Below are 23,002 nucleotides of genomic sequence, written 5' to 3'. Positions count from 1 at the left end.
CCGCCCCTCTCCCTCCCCACGGACTCCTCCTCCGCCTCCATCCTCGCCGCCCCTCTTCCTCCCCGTCCCTGCCCCCGCCCCTCTCCCTCCCCGCCGCCGCCCCCGCCCCTCTTCACGGAGCGCTGCCACCGAACCGCCGCGGACGGCGAGGAGCAGCACGGGCGTGGGGGCGAGTCGGGGACGCAGTCGTGGTCGTCGTCCACTTAAACGGAGGACTGCGGGTTGAATATCCAAAACCTCAGGGACTTTTCTGCAAAAAGTCGGCGACGTACGACCAGAAACAGTAGCTGCTTTATTATTACTAGCAAAACATGCCCGTGCGTTGCAACGGGAAAAAAATATCCATCCATCATGCTCACACTTTACAACATCGGCGAATCCTTTGAAATCTTTCACGATGCCACACAACAAACAACATGATAAGTGGTGTTTCGCAAAAAGCATAAGATTGGATGATTTTTGAATACTCAAGATGTTTCAAATTTATTTAACAACATAAATATCAATGGTAAACCGACATTTTCAAAATACCACATGTAAAGAAGATATTAATTAAGGTTGTATCGTAAACAAAATTTTAGAAATGATTAATATAATAGCATATTTAAAATCTGCATGATTTTTTGAGAGATTTCCATATATGACATGTTAGATTTTGGGTTTGAAAGTTATGAGTTAAAAAAAATTGAATGTGCCCGAAAATAGAAAAAATAAAAATAAAGTGGCTGGGCCAAAACTGAAACATCATGTGGCCCATCTGCTAAATAGAAGAGAATAGAGAAGGAGAAGATTTCTCGAAAAAACAAAAAGGAGAAGGAGAAAGAAGTGAAAAGGAGAGAACCAGGAATCGAACCCGGGTCTCAGGTATGGAGACATGAGGCTAATACCACCACGCCACTCTATCTCACGTTATGAATGATATGGGCTTACCTTAAATAAACATAAGCCGTCCGCGATTTAAGTGAACCGTTTTTTCCCACTTACCGGTGGCATGGTGGGTAATTATTTACAACTCCAAGGGTAATTTTAGTGACGTACGACCAGAAGCACTATTTGCTTTATTAGTATAAAAAAAATAAGGGAAATATTAATTATAATTATATAATTATATATATATATTATATATATATTATTAATTATTATTATTAATAGGGGAGATATAGAGATAGAGATACCGAACTGAATTTCGAATTCAGATACTAGAAAGTTCAGGCGAAGCGTGGCACGGAGGGCACCCCTCTCCCTCCCACCATGCCGCCGCCTCCCATCTCAGGCGAGATCCGGCGGGCGGCGATGAAGCGACCCGCCCTGCTCGCCGTCCCGGCCGTCCTCCTCCTCTCCCTCTCCTTCCTCCTCCTCAGGCCCTCCATCCCGCCCTTCCCCCTCCCCTCCGCGCGCACCACCGACCCTGACCACCACGGCCGCCGCCTGAGCGTCTACGTCGCCGACCTCCCGCGCGCGCTCAACCATGGCCTGCTCGACCTCTACTGGTCGCTGCCCTCCGCCGACGCCCGCATCCCGGCCTCCTCAGACCCGGACCACCCGCCGCCGCGCGACCACCCGCCCTACCCCGCCAGCCCCCTCATCCGGCAGTACAGCACCGAGTACTGGCTCCTGCGCTCCCTCCTCGGCCCCGCCGCCCCCGCGTCCGCGGCGGTGAGGGTCGTCGCCGACTGGAGGGAGGCCGACGTGGTGTTCGTGCCCTTCTTCGCCACGCTCTCCGCGGAGATGGAGCTCGGCTGGGGCGCCACCAAGGGCGCCTTCCGCAGGAAGGAGGGGAATGGGGACTACCGGCGCCAGAGGGAGGTCGTCGACCGCGTCACCGCCCACCCGGCCTGGCGCCGGTCCGGCGGCCGCGACCACGTCTTCGTCCTCACAGGTAATTAGGCTGGGCCGGTGGGGAATTGTGAATCCTATCCTTGTAAAGTTGTAATGCACTAATCCAGAGAGAAATTAGAAAGAATGTTTGCATATTGTGAATCAAGGTTAGCATAGCTGGTTAAGTTTCATGGTTAGCATACTGTAAATTAGGACAATGTCAGTGTGTGTGCGTATGCCTATTAGCACAATTTAGTATAGGATAGAAATACTGTAATTTTATTTGCACAATTTGGTATAGGACAGAAACTTATATTAGCACAGTTTTGTAAACGAGAGAAACATTGTACTTTTATGCAAGTGAAGTGATGCAGAATCATTTGGTGTATTGTTTTTCTTGGTGAAGATTGATTTGCCTAGCAGCTTATTTTTCTTTTGGATGCTCAGGTCATGTTAAATACTGAGGCATTCTTTGACAGACCCTATGGCAATGTGGCATGTCCGGGCGGAGATTGCTCCTGCAATTCTACTGGTGGTTGATTTTGGCGGGTGGTACAAACTCGATTCAAAATCTGCAGGCGGCAACTCTTCTCATATGATACAGCACACTCAAGTGTCATTGCTGAAAGATGTTATTGTGCCTTACACACATTTGCTACCTACCCTGCACCTATCAGAAAATATGGATCGTCCCACCCTTCTGTACTTCAAGGGAGCCAAGCACAGGCATCGGGTTCGTACTATTTATCATAAAATCAAGCTCCTGTTTTTCGCATTATATTTGGAAAGGTTTATCTGCTTTCTGGATCACATCTTGTGCTTGACTGTAGACTTGCACTTCATCATTAATTTCATAAAAGAGCATGCAAGCACGTACATGTAGCGTTTGTCATTTACTTCTTGAGCCTGGGTTACATCGTTTTTATCTGTAATCAGCTTTGAAATTCCTGAAATTGTTTATCACCTATGTAATATCTGAAACTAGCTCTCTAAATAAAAGGAATAAGTATATGGTAAATGGTTTATTCTACTTCAAAATCTTCCAGGCCTTGTTATATGTGAGGCTAGCTTTTTCAAACATAAATGTTTGGCTCTCTTTTTGTATCTATATTTATTCCAGGAAGCATCATCTGAAGCATTGTGCCTAAAAAACACTGAAAACCATTTTGCTTTCAACAGGACTATTTATCGCTTTATGCAGTGTACACTAGTAGAACTCCTGAGGTTCTTTGTAAAGATCAATAATGATAACAGAAACACATATTAAGCTAAGACTAGGTTGTTCCTTTGATTTGTACTCCCTCTGTCCCATAATGTAAGATGCTTTTTGACACTACACCAGTGTCAAAAAACGTCCTACATTATGGGACGGAGGGAGTATATCTGAGTGAAGTAACTAACTTCAGCCTAGCTTATACTGCTTGCAAAATAATAATTAAACCATCTATCTGATCAATCCGTTTATTTGTTTTCAGGGTGGTTTGGTGCGTGAAAAACTGTGGGAGTTGATGGTTAACGAGCCTGATGTTGTCATGGAAGAAGGTTTTCCTAATGCCACAGGACGCGAACAATCAATTAAAGGGATGCGGACATCAGAGTTTTGCTTGCACCCAGCTGGTGACACCCCAAGTTCATGTCGTCTATTTGACGCTGTTGCAAGTCTTTGCATACCAGTCATTGTCAGCGATGACATTGAGCTTCCTTTCGAAGGGATGATAGACTACACAGAATTCTCCATTTTTGTGTCAGTCGGTAACGCAATGAGGCCCAAATGGCTAACGGACTACCTAAGGAATATCTCCAAGCAGCAGAAGGATGAATTCAGAAGAAACCTGGCTGGAGTCCAGCATATCTTTGAGTACGAAAACAGTCACCAACATAGCAAGGTCTCTGCCCCAGAAGATGGTGCTGTGAACCACATATGGAAGAAGATTCATCAGAAGTTGCCGATGATTCAAGAAGCAGTCACCCGGGAGAAGCGGAAGCCTGAAGGCGCGTCCATCCCACTTCGGTGCCATTGTACCTGACCATCTCTCTTAGTCACCGATCCTCAACGAAAAGCTCAGCTGACTGCAAGTCAATTATTATTTTTCCCTGGTAGTTGCAAATATGAGCATGTAACTGTAGGCAGACACTTCTTCATCCTTTTTGCACTATTTAGGAATGATTTCCCATATTGCCTGATGAGTTGTTGTACGGGGTTTGTTTGTTCACTGAAGAAATTGTCCATTTGAAACGAATAGAGAAGGCTGGATACGGATCGATGTATATTGGTACAAATTGTTGAAAACAAATGTTTACCTAGACATGGGTGTCCTGATGCCTATTTTTTTGCTTCAAAGGGGAAAAGGGGGATGAGAAACTTCTGGTGCCAGTACAGGAGGAGCTCAAAACATTTGTTCGTATATTCAATGTGCTGTGTTGCCAAACAACAGAAAGGCTACCAACATGGTGGCCAAGGGAACAGAGATATTGTCATCTACAACATCAGTTAGAGGAATACACTCCACTGCAGTGGCTGCCAGCGCAACGAGAACGAGTTTACCAATCGCCTGATCCCAGCTGACTTGAATGTAACCAAGCCACGAGAAATAGGACAGCATCCTTCAACAAGAAAACAGAGAGAATACATCAGCAACGCATGCGAAATTCTGTCAAGGCAACAGGAGTGCGCCGCAAGAACCATACAGTGCAGATAGCAGGAACCCGGAAATGAACATTGCGGCGCTCCCGACCCAGCTCTTCTTGTCGTTGAATGGCAGCTTCAGCGAGCCGAACCTTCTCCCGACAATGTCAGCAAAGCCTGCAAAGCCATGATCCAAGCAGGTGCAGAAACTCAGCGAAAACGAACAGATGGTCAAGTTATATTGGGTGTTACAGAACCTGTGACCCATTTCCATCTTACCATCGCCGCCACTCATCATCGACAAGGAGATGATCCCGATAGGGGAGTCACGCCAGAAGACTAGAACAATGATCAGTAGCACGATGACATAGTACAGAGGACCTCTCAGCAATTCCCTGTCAGAAACCATAATAGATCGTATCAGGGAGGTGATTTCTCGAAGAAGAATGGACGATCCAAAGTAAATAAGGTTGCTGGTGCATTGGGATTACTCTCGTTTTCCTTCACGGGTCACCGATTTTACTAGAGCTTCGTCCGAGTAGAAGCCGAGCCCGTAGGTGAGAAGCCTCGCGCAATTGAGAAATGGGACTACCGCCGCGAAGAACCTTGCACCGGTCGAATTGCTGCAAAACAGAGCATGTCTATCTTAGGAGCTCTGTTGTGATCTGAAGACGTAAGGAAGTTGGATACAGTTGTAGGAGTACCTGAAGAGTGGCCATGAAGCCATGAAAAAGACCCCGGATAGCACATGCACAACCTTTCTGCTCAAGCTCTGCCTTCAATGGTGACAAGTACCACACGTTAGCAACCAAGCAAGGAGCCAAACGAGGCAGTTATTAATCAATTCGTGTCTGATCAATCGAAATAACTTGACCATTTTTTTACTGTACATGCTGAGATTCAGTCATTAGATTAGAGCAGTGGCAAGCTGACAGCAGGAAGCTCAATCTGGGCGACCTTTAACTGAATCAAGTTCAGTAACCTCCCTAGTGATTGATGTTTTTCTAGAAGATCAGGGAGGCTCTCGTGATTGATGTTACTAGTTGAGTTCACTGTTAGTAAACAGATCACACATCGTCAGTGAGTTGCTACCACGTATTAATGGGAGGTCGGGTGAGGGAGCGGATTGCACGAGACCTGCTGGACGAGGCGGCGCTCGGTGAGCGCGTCGAAGGCGCGCACGAGGGAGTAGGCCCCGGCGGTGACGAGCAGCGTGGCGCCTCCGTCCCGCAGCAGCATGGACGCCGCCGGCGCCGAGGCCGAGGCCGCGAGCGCCCCCGCCACGGCCGCGGCGACGAGCCACCGCCTCGGCCTCCGCCACGTCGGGGCCGTGGCGAGGTCGGGGGCGGAGATGGAGCGCGCGAGCAGCAGCGAGGTCGGGGAGGAGGGGAGCGCCGGCCGCGCCGCCGCCATGACAAGAGAAGAGAAGAGAAATGGGCGCTGGAGGGAGACAGAGACGCGACGAGGGAGCGGGCGGGGAGGCAAGCGGATTTGTCGGGGCGCGCGCTCGGGGATGGTGATTGGATCGGAGGATATTTTTCCAACATGATTTGATCGGAGTAGAGTAGGAACAGTGGCTGGTTGGTTGGTTGGACGCGGCGGCGGACTTCCCGTCTTTTTTTTCTTTTGAGGGAAACCGTCCCGGTGTATCTAGCGGCAAGGCGGGCGGGCGGGGCCAGATGGACCGAAGTGGACCAAAGTTCTAACCTAATAATAACCAGCTTCGGATTAATTTTTTTTCGAGATCTGACCCTTTTCCTACCAAGAGGGGCGATGGTAGTAGGGTATAACAGTCTACTGCCAAAGCCCTTCTATGCAATACTCCACATTCTTTTTTCGTGAAGTATATTGTGGCCGAAGTACATAAATGAATCAAACCTACTGACTTTCTATGCAACACTCCTCATTCTTTTTCCGTGACACCAGTGGATATCTTGTCTTTCATAATTGGCTCATACAAATCCTTTGCAATAATGGATGTCTTCCATCATAGGTTCCATAGAGAGTACTTGGAAGAATCAAGTTTTATCATGTCACTTTTCATAGCGTTTTTTCAAAGCTCCTAAGCAAGCTCCTAAGAAACCACACTTCTGATGCCGCTCTGTTGGGAATTAGCACACACATGTGGTCTGAAACTACAACGGAAACAAAGCAACACCATATCATATACTAATTCAAGGATTGTTGCTTAGCACGAAAGAAAACATATGCATCAAACAGATAGTGAATACTAGGTTTAGTTTGAAACTAGGACATGTCCCGGGTGCAACCATCATCCAGGTAGGACAAGTGCTAGCTAATTTCAGCAAGCAGGTAGGACAAGTGCTAGCTAATTTCAGCAAGCAGGTAGGACAAGTCCTATGTACTCTCAACCCGGAATTTCAATAACAATCATCAACACATAGACACCAGATTTTACATAAAAAATCCTCAACTTTAGGGAAAAAACCATGGGCCAAAGCCACCGAATCCTCTTCCTCAATTATAAATGTGTGATACAACAAGTTCTTCTTTAGGTAACACTAGAGGCTCTCACACATCAAGATTTCTACATCATGAATAGTAACAACAAGATTTGGGACTGCAAGATCGAGGGATTGGAACAATCTCACCAAATATGATGAAACCGCAGCTTGACTCTCTCTCTCTCTCTCAGGGCCGGCTCTGGCCCAGGGCAATAGGGGCGACGGCCCGGGGCCCAGCCGAAATAGGGCCCCATATCTGGTATAGAGTATGTACGTATAGGACATAGTAGAGGGGGAAAAGGCCCATCTACCTAGGGCGCACAGCTAGCCCAGGAAGGTAGCCAGCCACGCACGGAACGAAATCGTCCTGAATCGTCGTTTCCTTTTCTTTCCAGCGATTCTCGCCCTGATTCACGCACTGAACCGTCGCCGTCTCCTCCAGTCATCCTGATCCAGTCTGGAGTCCCTGACCGGCCGATGGCCTGACTGCATCATTGAAATCCCTAGTTCCCTGATCACGTTGTGTCCGTCTCGGCAAGAAATTGTGGGAAAGATCAAGATCAAGAGGTAATCTCAGATCAAATTCTATTTCTATGAAACCGTGGTGGGCGACTCTATTTTCTCGTGCTATATGTTCTTAGTCTAAAATCTCAATCCGGTGTCTGATTCTTTCTTTGCATCCCTCATCACTTGCAGCTACATCCATTGGTAGTGTAACCATGTTGCCTAAAAAGCATCCATCTGGTCATCAGAAAAGAATTAACAAGAAACGAGTAGAGAAGTTGATTCGATCTCAGAGAGGGGCTATGAACTAATTCGTGTTGAGGAAGGACACTGCTACGAATTCTACGCAATTATATATCACCAATGGCGAACAACCAGATCAGACTGAGAATGCAGTTGAGGAAAATCGTGCCGATGTTGATGCCAATCAGAACACCGGAAATTTTAGTGGCCATGGAAACATAGATGAGCAAGCTTCTTCTTTTGATATTTATGATCCTAGAACTTGGAATATTCTTGACAATAAATCAAGAGATATTCTCATTGAAAAAGGACCTACAAGGGAGTATAATCTTGTGTTTCCCATGGATAAGAAAGGCAGACATTTTTCATATGCGTACTACTCAAGACAACTAAGGAATGGCTGAAGGAAATATGCCCTAGAGGCAATAATAAAGTTATTATTTATTTCCTTATATCATGATAAATGTTTATTATTCATGCTAGAATTGTATTAACCGGAAACATAATACATGTGTGAATACATAGACAAACAGAGTGTCACTAGTATGCCTCTACTTGACTAGCTCGTTAATCAAAGATGGTTATGTTTTCTAACCATAAACAAAGAGTTGTTATTTGATTAACGAGATCACATCATTAGCTGAATGATCTGATTGACATGACCCATTCCATTAGCTTAGCACCCGATCGTTTAGTATGTTGTTATTGCTTTCTTCATGACTTATACATGTTCCTATGACTATGAGATTATGCAACTCCCGTTTGCCGGAGGAACACTTTGTGTGCTACCAAACGTCACAACGTAAATGGGTGATTATAAAGGTGCTCTACAGGTGTCCCCAAAGGTACATGTTGGGTTGGCGTATTTCGAGATTAGGATTTGTCACTCCGATTGTCGGAGAGGTATCTCTGGGCCCTCTCGGTAATGCACATCACATAAGCCTTGCAAGCATTGCAACTAATGAGTTGGTTGCGGGATGATGCATTACAGAACGAGTAAAGAGACTTGCCGGTAACGAGATTGAACTAGGTATTGGATATCGACGATCGAATCTCGGGCAAGTAACATACCGATGACAAAGGGAACAACGTATGTTGTTATGCGGTCTGATCGATAAAGATCTTCGTAGAATATGTAGGAGCCAATATGGGCATCCAGGTCCCACTGTTGGTTATTGACCGGAGATTTGTCTCAGTCATGTCTACATTGTTCTCGAACCGTAGGGTCCGCACGCTTAACGTTACGATGACAGTTATTATGAGTTTATGCATTTTAATGTACCGAAGTTAGTTCGGAGTCCCGGATGTGATCACGGACATGACGAGGAGTCTCGAAATGGTCGAGACATAAAGATCGATATATTGAACGACTATATTCGGACACCGAAAGTGTTCCGGGTGATTTCAGATAAAACCGGAGTGCCGGAGGGGTTACGGGAACCCCCCGGGGAAGTAATGGGCCTTATTGGGCCTGAGGGGAGAGAGAGGGCAGCAGCCCAGGAGGTGGCGCCCCCCCCCTCATGGGGAGTCCGAATTGGACTAGGGAGGGGGGCGCGGCCCCTCTTTCCCTCTCCCTCTCCCTCTCTTTCCTTCCCCCTCTTGTTTCCTAGTTGGACTAGGAAAGGGGAGTCCTACTCCCACTAGGAGGAGGACCTCCCCCTCCCTTTGGCGCGCCCCATAGGGCCGGCGGGCCTCCCCCTTGCTCCTTTATATACAGGGGCAGGGGGGCACCCTAGGACACACAAGTTGATCCTCGTGATCATTCCTTAGCCGTGTGCGGTGCCCCCCTCCACCATATTCCACCTCGGTCATATCGTTGTAGTGCTTAGGCGAAGCCCCGCGTCGGTAGAACATCATCATCGTCACCACGCCGTTGTGCTGACGGAACTCATCCCCGAAGCTTTGCTGGATCGGAGCCCGGGGAGCGTCATCGAGCTGTACGTGTGCTAAGAACTCGGAGGTGCCGGAGTAACGGTGCTTGGATCGGTCGGATCAGGAAGACGTACGACTACTTCCTCTACGTTGCGTCAACGCTTCCGCTTCGGTCTACGAGGGTACGTAGACAACACTCTCCCCTCTTGTTGCTATGCATCACCATGATCTTGCGTGTGCGTAGGAATTTTTTTGAAATTACTACGTTCCCCAACAATGGCGAGGCCAGTGATCGGAGGTGGTTAGTGTACTCTAAACATGTGAATAAAGTTTATTGTTTTTGCTGTAAATTGTTCAAATCTGAAAACGGCAAAAGTTTGCTAGCATCTGAGGGATTGATGGATTGGAAACATCTTAGTGAAAAGCTCAAATTACATGAGAATGGTGCTGAGCATATCACTAACACGAATACTTGGAATGAGGTAAGGTTGAGGCTAAGTAAGAAGGAAACAATTGATAGAGATTTGCAAGAAGAGATTGCAAGGGAGAAGAAGCGATGGAGACAAGTTTTAATTAGAATTGTTGCTGCTGTGAAATTTCTTGCTAAACATAATTTGGCTTTTCGAGGAGCAAATGAGAAATTATATCAAGATAATAATGGGAACTTTTTGGGAGTAATTGAAATGATGGCAGAATTTGATCCTGTAATGCAAGAGCATCTTCGGCGCATTCATAATAATGAAATCCATCATCGTTATCTTGGCCATAATATTCAGAACGAGTTAATTTCCTGTCTTGCTTGCGGTGTTAAAGATTCTCTCTTGAAGATAATTAAGGATGCAAGGTACTTCTCTGTCATTTTAGACTGTACCCCTGATGTGAGCCATCAAGAACAAATGACTCTAATTGTGAGATGTGTAAACATGTCAAGTGCCAGTACAAAAATAGAGGAGTTTTTTCTAGAGTTCATGAAGGTGGATGATACATCGGGACTTGGACTTTATAATGTGTTAATAGATACACTTGAATCTGTTGGTTTGAATGTTCAGGATGTTCGTGGACAAGGGTATGACAATGGTTCGAACATGAAGGGAAAAAACAAAGGGGTACAGAGCAGATTGCTTGCAACTAATCCAAGAGCATTGTACATGCCGTGTGCTTGTCATAGCCTGAATCTTACTCTCAGTGATATGGCAAAATCTTGCGGTAAAGCTATAACTTTCTTTGGTGTTGTGCAAAGAATTTACATATTGTTTTCAAGCTCTACTAAAAGATGGCAGCTATTGCTTGATCATGTTCCAAAAATGACAGTTAAGTCTTTGTGTAACACTCGATGGGAGAGTCAAATAAAGAGTGTTCATGCTATCAGATATCAAGCACCTGAGTTAAGAAAAGCTTTATTGGAATTGAAGAGAACTTCTACTGATGACGCCAAGACTAAGAGCGACGCAAAATCTTTGGCTAATGCACTTGAGAAATTTGAATTTATACTGGGCATGGTCATCTGGCATGATGTTTTGTTCACTGTAAACATGGTGAGTAAGAAATTGCAGTCTAAATTCGTGTGTATTGATGTTACTCTTAAACAGATTGAAGGTGCCATCTCATATTTTGAGAAGTATAGAAAAGAAGGCTTTGCTACTAGCTTGGATATTGCAAGATCTATTGCAATCGACATGGGTGTACAGCCTTTATTTCCTGTAAAGCGGCGTATTACCAGAAAAAGACAATTTGATGAAATGAATGGCAATGAAGAAAATGACCAGAATCAAGAAGCGCAAGAAATTGAGGTGGAATCATTTAGAGTTAAATACTTTCTGGTGATGATTGATGTTGCATTTGCTTCCTTGACTAGTAGATTTGAGGAACTGAAGTCATTTGGGAGCATATTTGGATTCTTGTTCAACTCAAAAGAATTGAAGTTGTTGGGTGATAATGATCTAAGAAAATGTTGCACTAACTTTGTCAACACTTTCACTCATGGTAAGTCAGCAAATGTTGATTTAGATGATTTTGTTTCTGGGCTAAAAGTATTGCAGATGACATTGCCAAACACACTCATGTCAGCAGATCAGATATTTGAGTTTGTTAGAGCTGCGGATTGTTATCCAAATGTCTCAATTGCTTATCGTATCCTCTTGACTGTGTACCGGTCACTGTTGCATCGGCTGAAAGGAGTTTCTCAAAATTGAAGTTACTGAAAAATTATTTAAGGTCAACAATGTCCCAAGATAGACTGAATGGTTTGGCCATGTGCTGCATCGAGAAGAATATGTTGGACAGTATTGATCTTGACATTGTCATTGATGATTTTGCGTCAAAAAATGCACGGAAGTCTCGCTTCTCATGATTACTAGAGGTTTGCTAGCATGCTATTTCTATATTCTTGTGTGAATTGTAGCTTCTATGATACTTGAGTTCGAACAAAGGCAAGAAAAAATATCAGATATTTGATTCTAACGAAAATTTACTAATCTTTATGACATTATAATATATGTATTTGTTCGTGTATCGACCAAAAAAATTTCTTTGTTGGGCCCATTAGTGAAGTTCGCCCAGGGGCCTTCGAAATCCTTGAGCCGGCCCTGCTCTCTCTCTCTCTCTCTCTCTCTCTCTCCCTCTCTCTCTTCTACAACAAAGGTTGATATTATCTTCGTCACTCCTGGTGGTGGCCGCTGGATGGGAGGGTAGAACATCCACCTTCCCTCATGTGCAAACTCTAAAATGACCTTAGGTCACAACCCTTATGGGTAGTAGGCTTTTGCATACCTTTTGGGCTGCCTAAAAAGCTTCAAATGACTATCTCTTCATAGCCAACATGAGGAAGCTATCTTAACAAAATACTACCTACCATCGAGGAAGGCTGAAGAGAAGGCCGCCACCCAGCGCAATGGCGGCTGATATTCAATGGTCGCACCATAGCCCAGTTTTTTTTTGCTATTTTGAGATGATACTGGTGCCCTCTTGGCGGTAGAGAACTTCTTCATCAGACCGGCGGTTGAAGCTCAAACTTTGGAGGCCTTGGCGCTGTGGCGATGCTGTATGTTTCTTCATAGATTGGAAAACTGTTAGCTAATTGTTCAGCATGACTGTCTGCAACTGGTGGGTCGTATGAACAAATGTACTTCTATTGTGGCTCCAACCATCGATGGTTGTATTGAGATATGTAAAGAGTTAGGAGACCTCCTCCTCCTTAGTATGGTTGTATTCATATATGTAAAGAGTTAGGAGACCTCCTCCTCAGCGCCTCAAGCATTAGGTGGTTAGCTGGCGCCCACACCGAACGCTTGCCGGCGGTGGCCCATTGGCATGCTTGCTCGCTACTCGGTCCTCTCATTCTTCCTTCTCAACTTTGTTTTTTTATCACCTTGTACTACGGCTACCGCTGAACTGTCTTAGGAAAATTACTTTTCATCTCTTAAGTAGAATAATTTGACATATTTTTAATTTTTTTATGGAATTGTAAACAAGTTCCATTAAAAAACATAAATTTCTAGAAAAAAAATCATGAATTTGGAGAAAGTTTGTGAATGTGAAGCATGTTTGTGAATTTGAAAATTGTTCATGAACTTCAAAAATGTTCAAATTTTTTAAAAAAGATCACGAATTTAAGAAGGTTCACAAAGTCGAAAAAAATCACTAATTTCAAAGATATTCTCGAATTTGAAAAAAGTTCACATGTTTGAAAAAAAATCACAAATTTGAATAAAAATCCTGAATTTGGAAATTTTCACATATCTAAAAAAATTGATAATCTTGCAAAACAAATCACAGATTTAAAATTTTTGCAAAATTGAAAAATGTGTGTGAATTTGGGAAAAGTCCACGGATTTTAACAAAAGTTCATGAATTTAAAAAAAATCATACAATTGGATTTTTTTTATGAATTTGAAGAAAAGCTCACAAATTAAAAAAAATTCATGAATTTAGAAAAAACTTCATAGATTTGAAAATTTTCAACAAGTTTGATAAAGTTCGCGGATTTGAAGAAGTTCATTAATTGTGGAAAAGATCACGAGTTTAGAAATGTTTAAAAAATAATGAAAAGGAAAAAGTAAAAAAAACCGGAAATGTTAACGCCCACACGTGTGGGCGCTGACCATCTCGACCACACGCATCCATCACCGTCCAGTACTATATGCACGAATCTTGACACAATCTGGCTGATTTTCTGTGCCACGTAGGACAAGGCGTGTGTGTGATGTGTGACATAGTTCGCCCACACATTCGTTTTACCACACGAAGGGGGCCGGTGTGTGGGAGTTTAGCAGTTCACCCACACACCAGTTTTCAGTCACGCACAAAGGCTGGTGTGTGGGCATTTGCCATCTCGCCCACACGCCCGTCTCCTCTCCCACACGTAAGCTGCTAGTTGCCATGTGTTTTTGCAGCGCACATGGCAACTGCCTCTAGTGTGCTTTATAAGCAGGTGGCAACTCTCTTTTTTTACCCGAATTGCCATGTGTTGTTGCAGGGTACACGGCAACTGCCTAGTGTGCACGTAAGCAGATGGCAACTGTCTTTTACCGAGTTGCCATGTGTTTTTGCATGGTACATGGCAACTGCCCCAACGTGCATGTACATGGCAACTGCCCTAACGTGCACGTAAGCAGATGGCAACTCTTCCTTTTTTACATGGCAACTGCCCTAGCATGCTTGTGTAAGTATGTGGCAACTCTCTCAACTGCCTAGTGTTAGTATGTGGCAACTTCTAAATTTATGAAATCATGGCAACTACATTAGATCAGACCATACATGGCAACTGCAGTTGAGCAACCATGACAACTGCAGTTGTCCGACATGGCAACCGTAGTTCAGCGACATGGCAACTGCAGATAAATGAACATGGACGAGGGTCTGGACCATGGCAACTGCGGGCGCGCGGTGGGCGTCACGCGTCGCGTGCGGGACCAGAAGGGTACGAGGCCTGACATACGGGCATGTGGGCGTTATCAACTTCGCCTACACGCACGCATGTGAGAAGGTTCAGGAGGAAAAAAAGATGTGTGTGGACATTAGTTATTTTGCCCACACGTAGGTGTGTGGGCTGGTTGCTGTCCATGCCACACGAGGCGTGTGGCACAACTATCCGATACACCACACGTGTGGCAGTTATCGGGACCCAAAAAAAACAAAAAAACCAGTGAAAAAGTCCAGATAAACGAATGTAGAAAGGAAAACAAACTGGTGTATAAAAGCATTGCCCTGATCGGCTGAACCAGTTACAGTAAGGCTATGTATGCTAGGGGTGTGCGTCAGTTTCATTTTGCCTATAAGTGGCGCAGAGGACGCCGAATAATAAGTGGGTAAAGCTTGTGCATTGCATTGCTCATGAACTGGCTAGATGAGCAAGGATTAATCTTCAGCTGTACAAAATAAAACAACCGTAGAAGGCTTTCCAATAAAAGTCTGGCTAGGCCACTTGTTGTAAAAAATAGATAAATTTACGGGCCACCTGAAACAAATGCAAGTGTAACATTTTCTAGTTACGTTGTAACCCGATTACAGGAACCAAAGACATTCTCCGGCTGCTAGTTCGCGATACTACGCGGTACATGGTGATACTCGGACCGCAGTTGGTCTCGTACGGCATACTAGTTGGGACTTCCGACCAGTGCACGCCACGGCCGTCCGATCTGAATCAAAAACAGCTATCGTACTACGTCAAAGTTGTAATCGGGTTACACCGTTGGATCTGAGGTCGAATCGACTTGCGCGCCAAACTACCTCCCTGCCGTGTCGGCCTCGCACACGTCAATCAGAACACGATCACGACTCCAGACCGTACGGCCAGACCAGTATATAATCACCAGCCGACACTCCAAAACCATAAGCCGATCGATCGAAACCTAAGACGAGCGCCGCGGCAGCCATGGCAGGTCGCGGAGCGGCCGCGGCAGCGGTCGCCTTGGTGCTCCTCGTCATCTTCGCCGCCTCCTCGCCTGCAGCCGCCGCCCACGTCGACGAAGCAGCTGAGCATGGTGCGCGGGGGCTGACGCGGCGGACGGAGGCTGATGTGCGGGCGATGTTCGACGCGTGGCTGGCGCGGCACGGCCGCTCGTACAACGCGCTCGCCGAGTACGTCCGTCGGCTCCGCGCGTTCCGGGACAACCTCGACTTCGTCGAAGCGCACAACGCTCGTGCTGCGCAGCGCGGCGGGTTCCGCCTCGGGATGAACCGCTTCGCCGACCTCACCAACGCCGAGTTCCGCGCCGCCTACCTCGGCGCCGGCGCCGCTGGCAGGGCCCGCAACGCCGTCGGCGATCGCTACAGGTACCATGCCGAGGACGTGCTGCCGGAGTCCGTGGACTGGAGGGAGAAGGGCGCGGTCGCGCCCGTCAAGAACCAGGGCCATTGCGGCAGCTGCTGGGCGTTCTCCACGGTCGCCGCGGTGGAAGGCGTCAACAAGATCGTCACCGGGAAGCTCGTGAAGCTGTCGGAACAGGAGCTCGTGGACTGCTCGCGCAACGGGCAGAACAGCGGGTGCAACGGCGGCATCATGGACGACGCCTTCGACTTCATCGTCCGGAACGGCGGCATCGACACCGAGGAGGACTACCCCTACACCGCCAAGGAGGGCAAGTGCGACCTCGCCAAGAAGGCCCGCAAGGTCGTCTCCATCGACGGCTTCGAGGACGTGCCCGCCGACGACGAGGCGTCGCTGATGAAGGCCGTGGCGCACCAGCCGGTGAGCGTCGCCATCGAGGCGGGCGGGCGTGAGTTCCAGCTCTACGAGTCCGGGGTCTTCACGGGCCGGTGCGGCACGGAGCTAGACCACGCCGTTCTGGCCGTGGGCTACGGCACGGAGGCGGACGGCGGCAAGGACTTCTGGCTCGTGCGCAACTCGTGGGGTCCGGGCTGGGGCGAGGGCGGCTACATCCGGATGGAGCGCAACGTGACAGCGAGCTCCGGCAAGTGCGGCATCGCCATGTTCGCGTCCTACCCCGTCAAGAACGGGCCCAACCCGAAGCCGGCACCACCGGCGCCGGAGGAGAAGTGCGACCGCTACAGCTCGTGCCCGGCGGGGAGCACGTGCTGCTGCACGTACGGCGTGAGGAACGTGTGCCTTGCGTGGGGATGCTGCCCGGCCGAGGGCGCCACCTGTTGCAGGGACCGGGGCACCTGCTGCCCGTCGGACTACCCCGTCTGCAACGCTGGGAGCCGCACCTGCGCCAAGAGCAAAGGAAGTCCGTACACCGTGGATGCGCTGCCGCGCACGCCGGCAAAGCGACAGAGGACGGCGGTCTCAGATCTTGTTGATTCGATCTTTTCGATCTAGGCAGTTTAGGTTACAGCTTTTTGTTTTCATAACGTAGCAGTCATTTTTTTTTCCGAGAGTCCTTGTAAATACTTGTAGTATCTTATTAGGAGGAATCATTCTTTTTCCAATGGTAATTGTAAATACAGTATAGTTTTAGGACAAGTCATTGTAAAAAAAAATAGAGAAGTCATTGTTCTTATATACATTACCTACTTTTTTTTTCTTTAGTAAGGAATGGTATATGATCATGGTCATAGTTCCTAATATGATCCACGGTAAGAGATACAGTAGAATTGAGGGAGGTGAAACTACAAACCAGGAACTACCTTCATGAACTTTGCTAGCTAGCTGGGCCAATTCATGAGCAAAGAGTTCGCCTCGTTAAACTCATGTTCAAAAACCACTTTGGCAAAATCTGAAGTCATGAAATAACAATCGTTAAGCACTGCTGCTGCACCTCCTCAATCTATTTTAACCAATTGAATCAGGTCCATCGTTCAGAGCAATAGCTTCTACTGAAACGACATCGCTGATAATTTGGAGTTTCTAGTCGCAATAGTACGGCTGGCCAACTAATCCGCCAGCCCCGGGAGCCCGTTGATCCCATCTTTTGTCCATATGGTCATTACCCAAAAGTTGGTTTGCCAATGATTTTAGTTTGCTACCGTGGGAATTTAAGTATGTGTTATTGATATTCTTGGTGACAAATAACGAATAATAAAGGTACGCAGGGATTGAAATGTTGAAATATTTGGATTATGCTAGATTATGAACTCTGGGATGTGCAAGAGATTTGAATGCGAAATATTCAGACAACAAAAGATTTCTCATGGTGACAAATTATGAAGTGTGAAATTTTAGAATCTTTGAGCGACATAAACATCCCAAATGTGAAAATATACAAATTGTGTTGCCTTCCTCCGTAGCTGTTATTATTTTCCAAAAAGGTGCTTAAGGTGTAAAAGTAACATTGCCAAATTAAGTTAACCATTTTTAGTATCTAATACAAAACCGTCCACCATCCACCGTGTGTGACAGACATGTTGTATTTGTTCTATGTGAATTTTGTGCAACCGAGGTTTTGCACAAACCTGAAGTTAAGTTGGGTGGCTAGAATGACATGTATGAATATATTTGTATTTTTGTCGTACGTGAATTTTCTGCAACCGCGGTTTTGCACAAACCTCAAAACTAACTTGGGTGGCTAGAATTGCATGTATGAATATCTTTGTAGGAACAACATTTTAATAACACAACATTGTTCAGCTTGTGAATCGCTAGAAAGTTGAGTTTTCTAGAAGATTCATTATTATTATTATCACATAAATAATTGTATACATTCCATGAGTGGCACATTTAACTACAGCTAAAGCACTCATACAATTTTTTTCCATCGATTCAAACTGGTGTTGCTACAATACAAAGGGGAACGACCTTAGTAAGTGTGAGGCCAAACTTATCTTCCATGTCAATCCCATCCCTTTCCATCTCAGCAGGGAGACTCCACTTAAACTGATGTAACAACGAAGCGAGGATCAAATGCACCATCCTAGTTGCCAATGTCATCCCAGGGCAGATCCGACGTCCGGCACCAAAAGGAAGGAGCTCAAAATCCGCACCTCTAAAGTCAACTGTGGAATCCAAGAACCTTTCCGGCATAAATTTCTCAGGTTCATCCCATACATCTTTATCTCGACCTATCGCCCATACGTTTATGAAAATGCGTGAACCTTTCGGTATTGTGTAGCCTGCTATTTTCAGTGCCGCTTCAGGTTGGCGTGGCAACAAGAGTGGAGCAGGAGGATGGAGTCGAAAAGTCTCTTTTATGATAGCTTGCATATAGGGCAACCGAACAATGTCAGCCTCTTCAATGTTTCTTGTTGGGCCGATAACTTGTTCAAGCTCATTGCAAGCCTTAGCCAATGATGATGGATTTTGGAGAAGCTCGGCCAATGCCCATTCCACTGTGCTAGAGCTTGTGTCAGTGCCGGCGGCAAACAAATCCTAACATGCAAAGTCACATCAATATAGTCTGGCAAATGTAGCTATCTAGATACTCTAAACAAGCATCACATAACGTACAATGGATAATTTGCTAATCTGCTATACAACAATGGAAAATTGTTTTGTGGTGCACATAGCAATACTGTATGGATGAATTATATAAGCAATAATTCCATTATTTTCAGAGTTAGATTTGATATTCTTCCCATTGCATTATAATAGAAGAAGCCATTGTGCGTGGACTTATTTTCTTGTGCGTTGGATGAAGTGCAGTCCATGTAAGGGCTATGGTGGGAATTTGAAATGCGGCAAACTACAATAAGACTTGGTTGAAAGAAAGAAAAACATATGAATTTGAGTTTTAGATGATCCTATCTCATGTCTCCAAAAAAAGAGAGAGATGATTATATCCTTATAAAGGAAAATTCCGACGCTGCTCCTCGTATCTCATGAATAGATGCCATAATTCCTACACAATTCCTAAGCAGAGACTACTCTATAGGGATTTTAGCGGCAGAGATATGAGCTTTCGAATTTACCAGCGTTCATGTTTTCTGTAGCAAACTTGAAAGTCTATTACTATCTATAGGAATATATTTGTTTGTTTCGATCTAAAAATGCAGATCAAACGTAAATTGAGTAGATTGATTTGATTGTAGAAGACTATATTACCCTTTTGACTAAAAGGGATAACTTCTAATCTCTACCTTTAATCTGTATCTAAGCAAAGTTCTTAGATATTTCGATGCTAGCATTTTTTAAAAATGGTAATGTCACGGCTTTTAATTTTAAATACGGCATCATTTGTTTGATTTGATCCTCGGCCGGCTCAATCGTCATGGCTGGCCATGTGAATTTCTATCTCTCACTTGCAAACTGAAACATCAACTGCAATTGCAAAACAGAAGGGGAAAAAATGTTGTTACCGTGAAAAGTGGGCGTAGCGTTTGGCGGTCGAGCAGGTCCTTGCCATCCTCACGCGCCGCCACGTCGAGCAGCACGTCCAGGAAGTCGTTCTTCCCGTGCTGGCCGGCGTCACGGGCGCGCAGCCTCTGGTCCACCTCAGCGTCGAACACCACGTGCAGCCGAGCGAGCAGCCTCGCCAGCCGCCGGCGCGTGCCCTGCAGGTCGGCCGGGGCGAGCACCGGGAAGAAGTCCGACACGTTGGGGGTCCCCACGGCCTCCATGATCCCCGTCACCACCTCCTGGAACTCTCCGGAGCGGTTGTCGTCGTCGAGGCTCGTGAGGTCGTGGGAGAAGATGGTGCGGGAGAGCAGGTTCAGGCTGGTCGTGAAGGCCACGCGCCCCACGTTCACCGGCTTGCCGTCGCGCGCCAGCCGCGCGACGTGGTCCATGAGCTCGCCCACCTTCTCGCTCCGGAGGTGGTGGAGCGCGTCGAGGCGGTGCGGCGCGAAGAGCTCCGTGGCCATCATCTTGCGGAGCGCGCGCCACCGCGGCGCAGGGGGCAGCCAGGGCACGGACCCCGCCGCGTGCATGCGGGTGGCGTCGGGCACGGACCGGGTGGCGAACATGGCGTCGTGCCGCTGCAGGATCTCCCGGGCCATGGCGGGGGAGGAGGCGACCACCGTGGTGACCGAGCCGAGGCGGAGGGACATGAGCGGGGCGGCGTGGTTCCTGGCCAGGCGTGCGAGGGAGCGGTGCGGCTTGTCGCCAAGGAGGTGGAGGCTGCCGATGAGCGGCAGCGGGCGCGGGCCCGGCGGGAGGCCGGAGCGCGCGTGGGTGAGGAGGTTGAGGAGGTAGAGGGAAAGGAAAGAGACGACGAGCCATGCTAGCCACGGCACAAGCACCGCCACCGCCACCATTATTGCTTCCTTTCCCTTGTGCAACTCGGCCGGGGGCACTGGACACGAGTCTCTGATAAAACTGCTAGCTACTCGGTCACACAACGCTATTTATACTACTCCATCAGGATCTTGGTGTGACCCGGGGAGCTGGGAATGAAGACCAAATCTAGTCTGCTAAGTAGATGGGATTTAATAATTAGCGTCGGGCAGCCGACGAGTTGGTTAGCGATGCGGAACATCTTCCGGCGAGCCCAGAACGATCAGAGGGTGCTTGAATACGTTTTAGTCTTACGACTAAAAATAGCCTTACTTATATTTGGATTTAAATATTAAAGAAATTAAAATCAAGTTAATGAGTATTTATTATCCTTCAATCCAGTATGTGTTAAAGGAGAGGAGTTAAATGGTGAGAGAGATGACTAATTCATATTTTAGTAGGATACCCCTGACTAAATTTTTTTAGTCTCAAATCTAGTTTTAGCCTCTCTTTAGTCAGGTGTGCTTGAAACTTTAGCATATTAAAAAGACTATTTTTAGTCAGACTAAAATAAGTTTCTTGAATCCAAACACCCTCTTAGCACATTTAACCTTGGTGACCACAGACGTCATGCATGACATATGATATGCCAATCATAGTGGCAAGGTCGAATACCTTATCCATTGTAGCCTCTTTTTTGAATGTGTGTTTTTGCTTTTAGAATGAGTGTGCCCTGTTTTTCTTCAAAAGTCCTCATCAGATTACACAAATCCACTGATAGATACGTAAACGAGGACGAACGAACTATACGGTTTGGCTGGAAGCTGGTAAATTCATTGGCGGCTGGCATGTACGGGAGCGGGAGCATGGCAAAGTTCACATTTGGATCTTTGAACAAGTACACGTGCTCCTATCGATGGTATACATCTACATAAACAAGGACGAACGAACTATACGGTTTGGCCGGGAGCTGATAAATTCAATTGGCGGCTGGCAGGTACGGAAGCGGGGAGCGTGGCAAAGTTTACATTTGGATCTTTGAACAAGTACGTGTGCTCCCATCGATGATATACATCTAGTCATTTACATAAATAAGGACGAACGAATTATACAGTTTGGCTAGATGCTGATAATTCAATTGGGGGCGGCTGACAGGTGCAAGAGTGAGAGCGTGACAAAGTTCACATTTGGATCTTTCGACAAGTACGCGTGCTTCTATCAATGGTAGACATCTACATAAACAAGGACGAACGAACTATACGGTTTGGCTGGGAGCTGATAAATTCAATTGGCGGCTGGCAGGTACGGGAGCGGAAGCGTGGCAAAGTTCACATTTGAATCTTTGAACAAGTACATGTGCTTCTATCGATGGTATACATCTACATGAATAAGGACGAACAAATTATACGATTTGGCTGGGAGCTGATAAATTCAATTGGCAGCTGGCAGGTACGGAAGTGGGAGCGTGGCAAAGTCCACATTTGAATCTTTGAATAAGTGCGCGTGCTTCTATCGATGGTATACATCTACATAAACAAGGACGAACGAATTATACAATTTGGTTGGAAGCTCATAAATTCAATTGGCGGCTGGATATCACGTGACACCTTCTTTGAATCTTTGTATGTACTAGTAGTTGTTTTGCTAAGGACGTCGCATGCATAACGTAGATTATCACTCTCCACGTCTTATAATATAATAACAAAGCGTTTTTTATACTAGACCTGCCGACTGTGGGAGTACTTCTGTGGTGCCGACTACCTGCCGTGCCCAAATTAAGTTGGAGCTGCATTGTCTTGGAATAAAATATGGGGTGAGAGCCTGCATCTGCATCTGCATGGTGCAGCCCGGCGCCGTCGCCCAGTTTAACCATTCGGACACGGAGGTTCACACCTCACGCACCGGCTCCAGCTCCAGCTGGTGGTGCAAGCCGCCGCTCTTGCGTTGAATTTGTGGCGCGCGCACGCCCTCCCGCCCGCGCGCACACACACGCACGCAAAATCTTTTCCGCCGTCTTCCTTGGCCCTTTTCTCTCTCTATATGGAGTGTATCTCACTCACCGACTCACGGTTCTACGTCGGAGAGTAGCTTAAGTTCTCTATGTGAATGGTTGCAGTGTTTCGACGGAGAAGATTGAGAAACCTTACGTAGGAAGTGAAGGGCTGGAATAAAAATGTAGATGCTTGGTATAGGAAGATAAAGGTAGAAATTGTTAGTTAACTGGATGTGATTGATAAAAAATGATGAAAACATGGGATTATCTGCTGGTGACAAAATGGAACAAAAAGAACTTTGAGATCAGTTGGCTAGAATTCTCAAAGAAGAAGAAATTAAGTGGCGGTAAAAATATAAAGATAGTGGATGGAGATAGGAATACCAGACCTAGGGCCGCCTCCTCCTCCTCCTCCTCCAAAAAGAAGCTAGTGT

General features: G+C 46.4%; 4 protein-coding genes across 4 annotated transcripts; 2 read left to right on the top strand and 2 right to left on the bottom strand.

The window, feature by feature from the left end:
- Positions 1-1,213: 1,213 nt before the first annotated feature.
- Positions 1,214-4,088, top strand: LOC119357031 (probable arabinosyltransferase ARAD1). Its single transcript, XM_037624019.1, has 3 exons — positions 1,214-1,879; positions 2,298-2,551; positions 3,294-4,088. Exons 1-3 carry the CDS (start codon positions 1,252-1,254, stop codon positions 3,843-3,845), a joined length of 1,434 nt encoding a protein of 477 aa, XP_037479916.1. The 5' UTR covers positions 1,214-1,251; the 3' UTR covers positions 3,846-4,088.
- Positions 4,089-4,197: 109 nt separating this feature from the next.
- LOC119357033 (probable phytol kinase, chloroplastic) lies at positions 4,198-5,924 on the bottom strand. Its single transcript, XM_037624021.1, has 6 exons — positions 5,582-5,924; positions 5,149-5,216; positions 4,936-5,067; positions 4,724-4,839; positions 4,507-4,621; positions 4,198-4,422 (listed from the first exon to the last, which is right to left on the bottom strand). The coding sequence occupies exons 1-6, from the start codon at positions 5,855-5,857 to the stop codon at positions 4,227-4,229; spliced, it is 903 nt and encodes a 300-aa protein (XP_037479918.1). The 5' UTR covers positions 5,858-5,924; the 3' UTR covers positions 4,198-4,226.
- Positions 5,925-15,400: 9,476 nt separating this feature from the next.
- LOC119352344 (cysteine protease 1-like) lies at positions 15,401-16,901 on the top strand. Its single transcript, XM_037619013.1, has one exon. The coding sequence runs from the start codon at positions 15,401-15,403 to the stop codon at positions 16,805-16,807; it is 1,407 nt and encodes a 468-aa protein (XP_037474910.1). The 3' UTR covers positions 16,808-16,901.
- Positions 16,902-18,074: 1,173 nt separating this feature from the next.
- Positions 18,075-20,655, bottom strand: LOC119357030 (geraniol 8-hydroxylase-like). The gene is made up of 2 exons (XM_037624018.1): positions 19,720-20,655; positions 18,075-18,793 (listed from the first exon to the last, which is right to left on the bottom strand). Exons 1-2 carry the CDS (start codon positions 20,614-20,616, stop codon positions 18,188-18,190), a joined length of 1,503 nt encoding a protein of 500 aa, XP_037479915.1. The 5' UTR covers positions 20,617-20,655; the 3' UTR covers positions 18,075-18,187.
- Between the last annotated feature and the right edge of the window lie 2,347 nt (positions 20,656-23,002).

The sequence above is a fragment of the Triticum dicoccoides genome, chromosome 2A (genome assembly GCF_002162155.2).
Source record: "Triticum dicoccoides isolate Atlit2015 ecotype Zavitan chromosome 2A, WEW_v2.0, whole genome shotgun sequence".
Taxonomy (NCBI): Eukaryota; Viridiplantae; Streptophyta; class Magnoliopsida; order Poales; family Poaceae; genus Triticum; species Triticum dicoccoides.
This window is presented reverse-complemented; position numbering and strand designations above follow the sequence as displayed.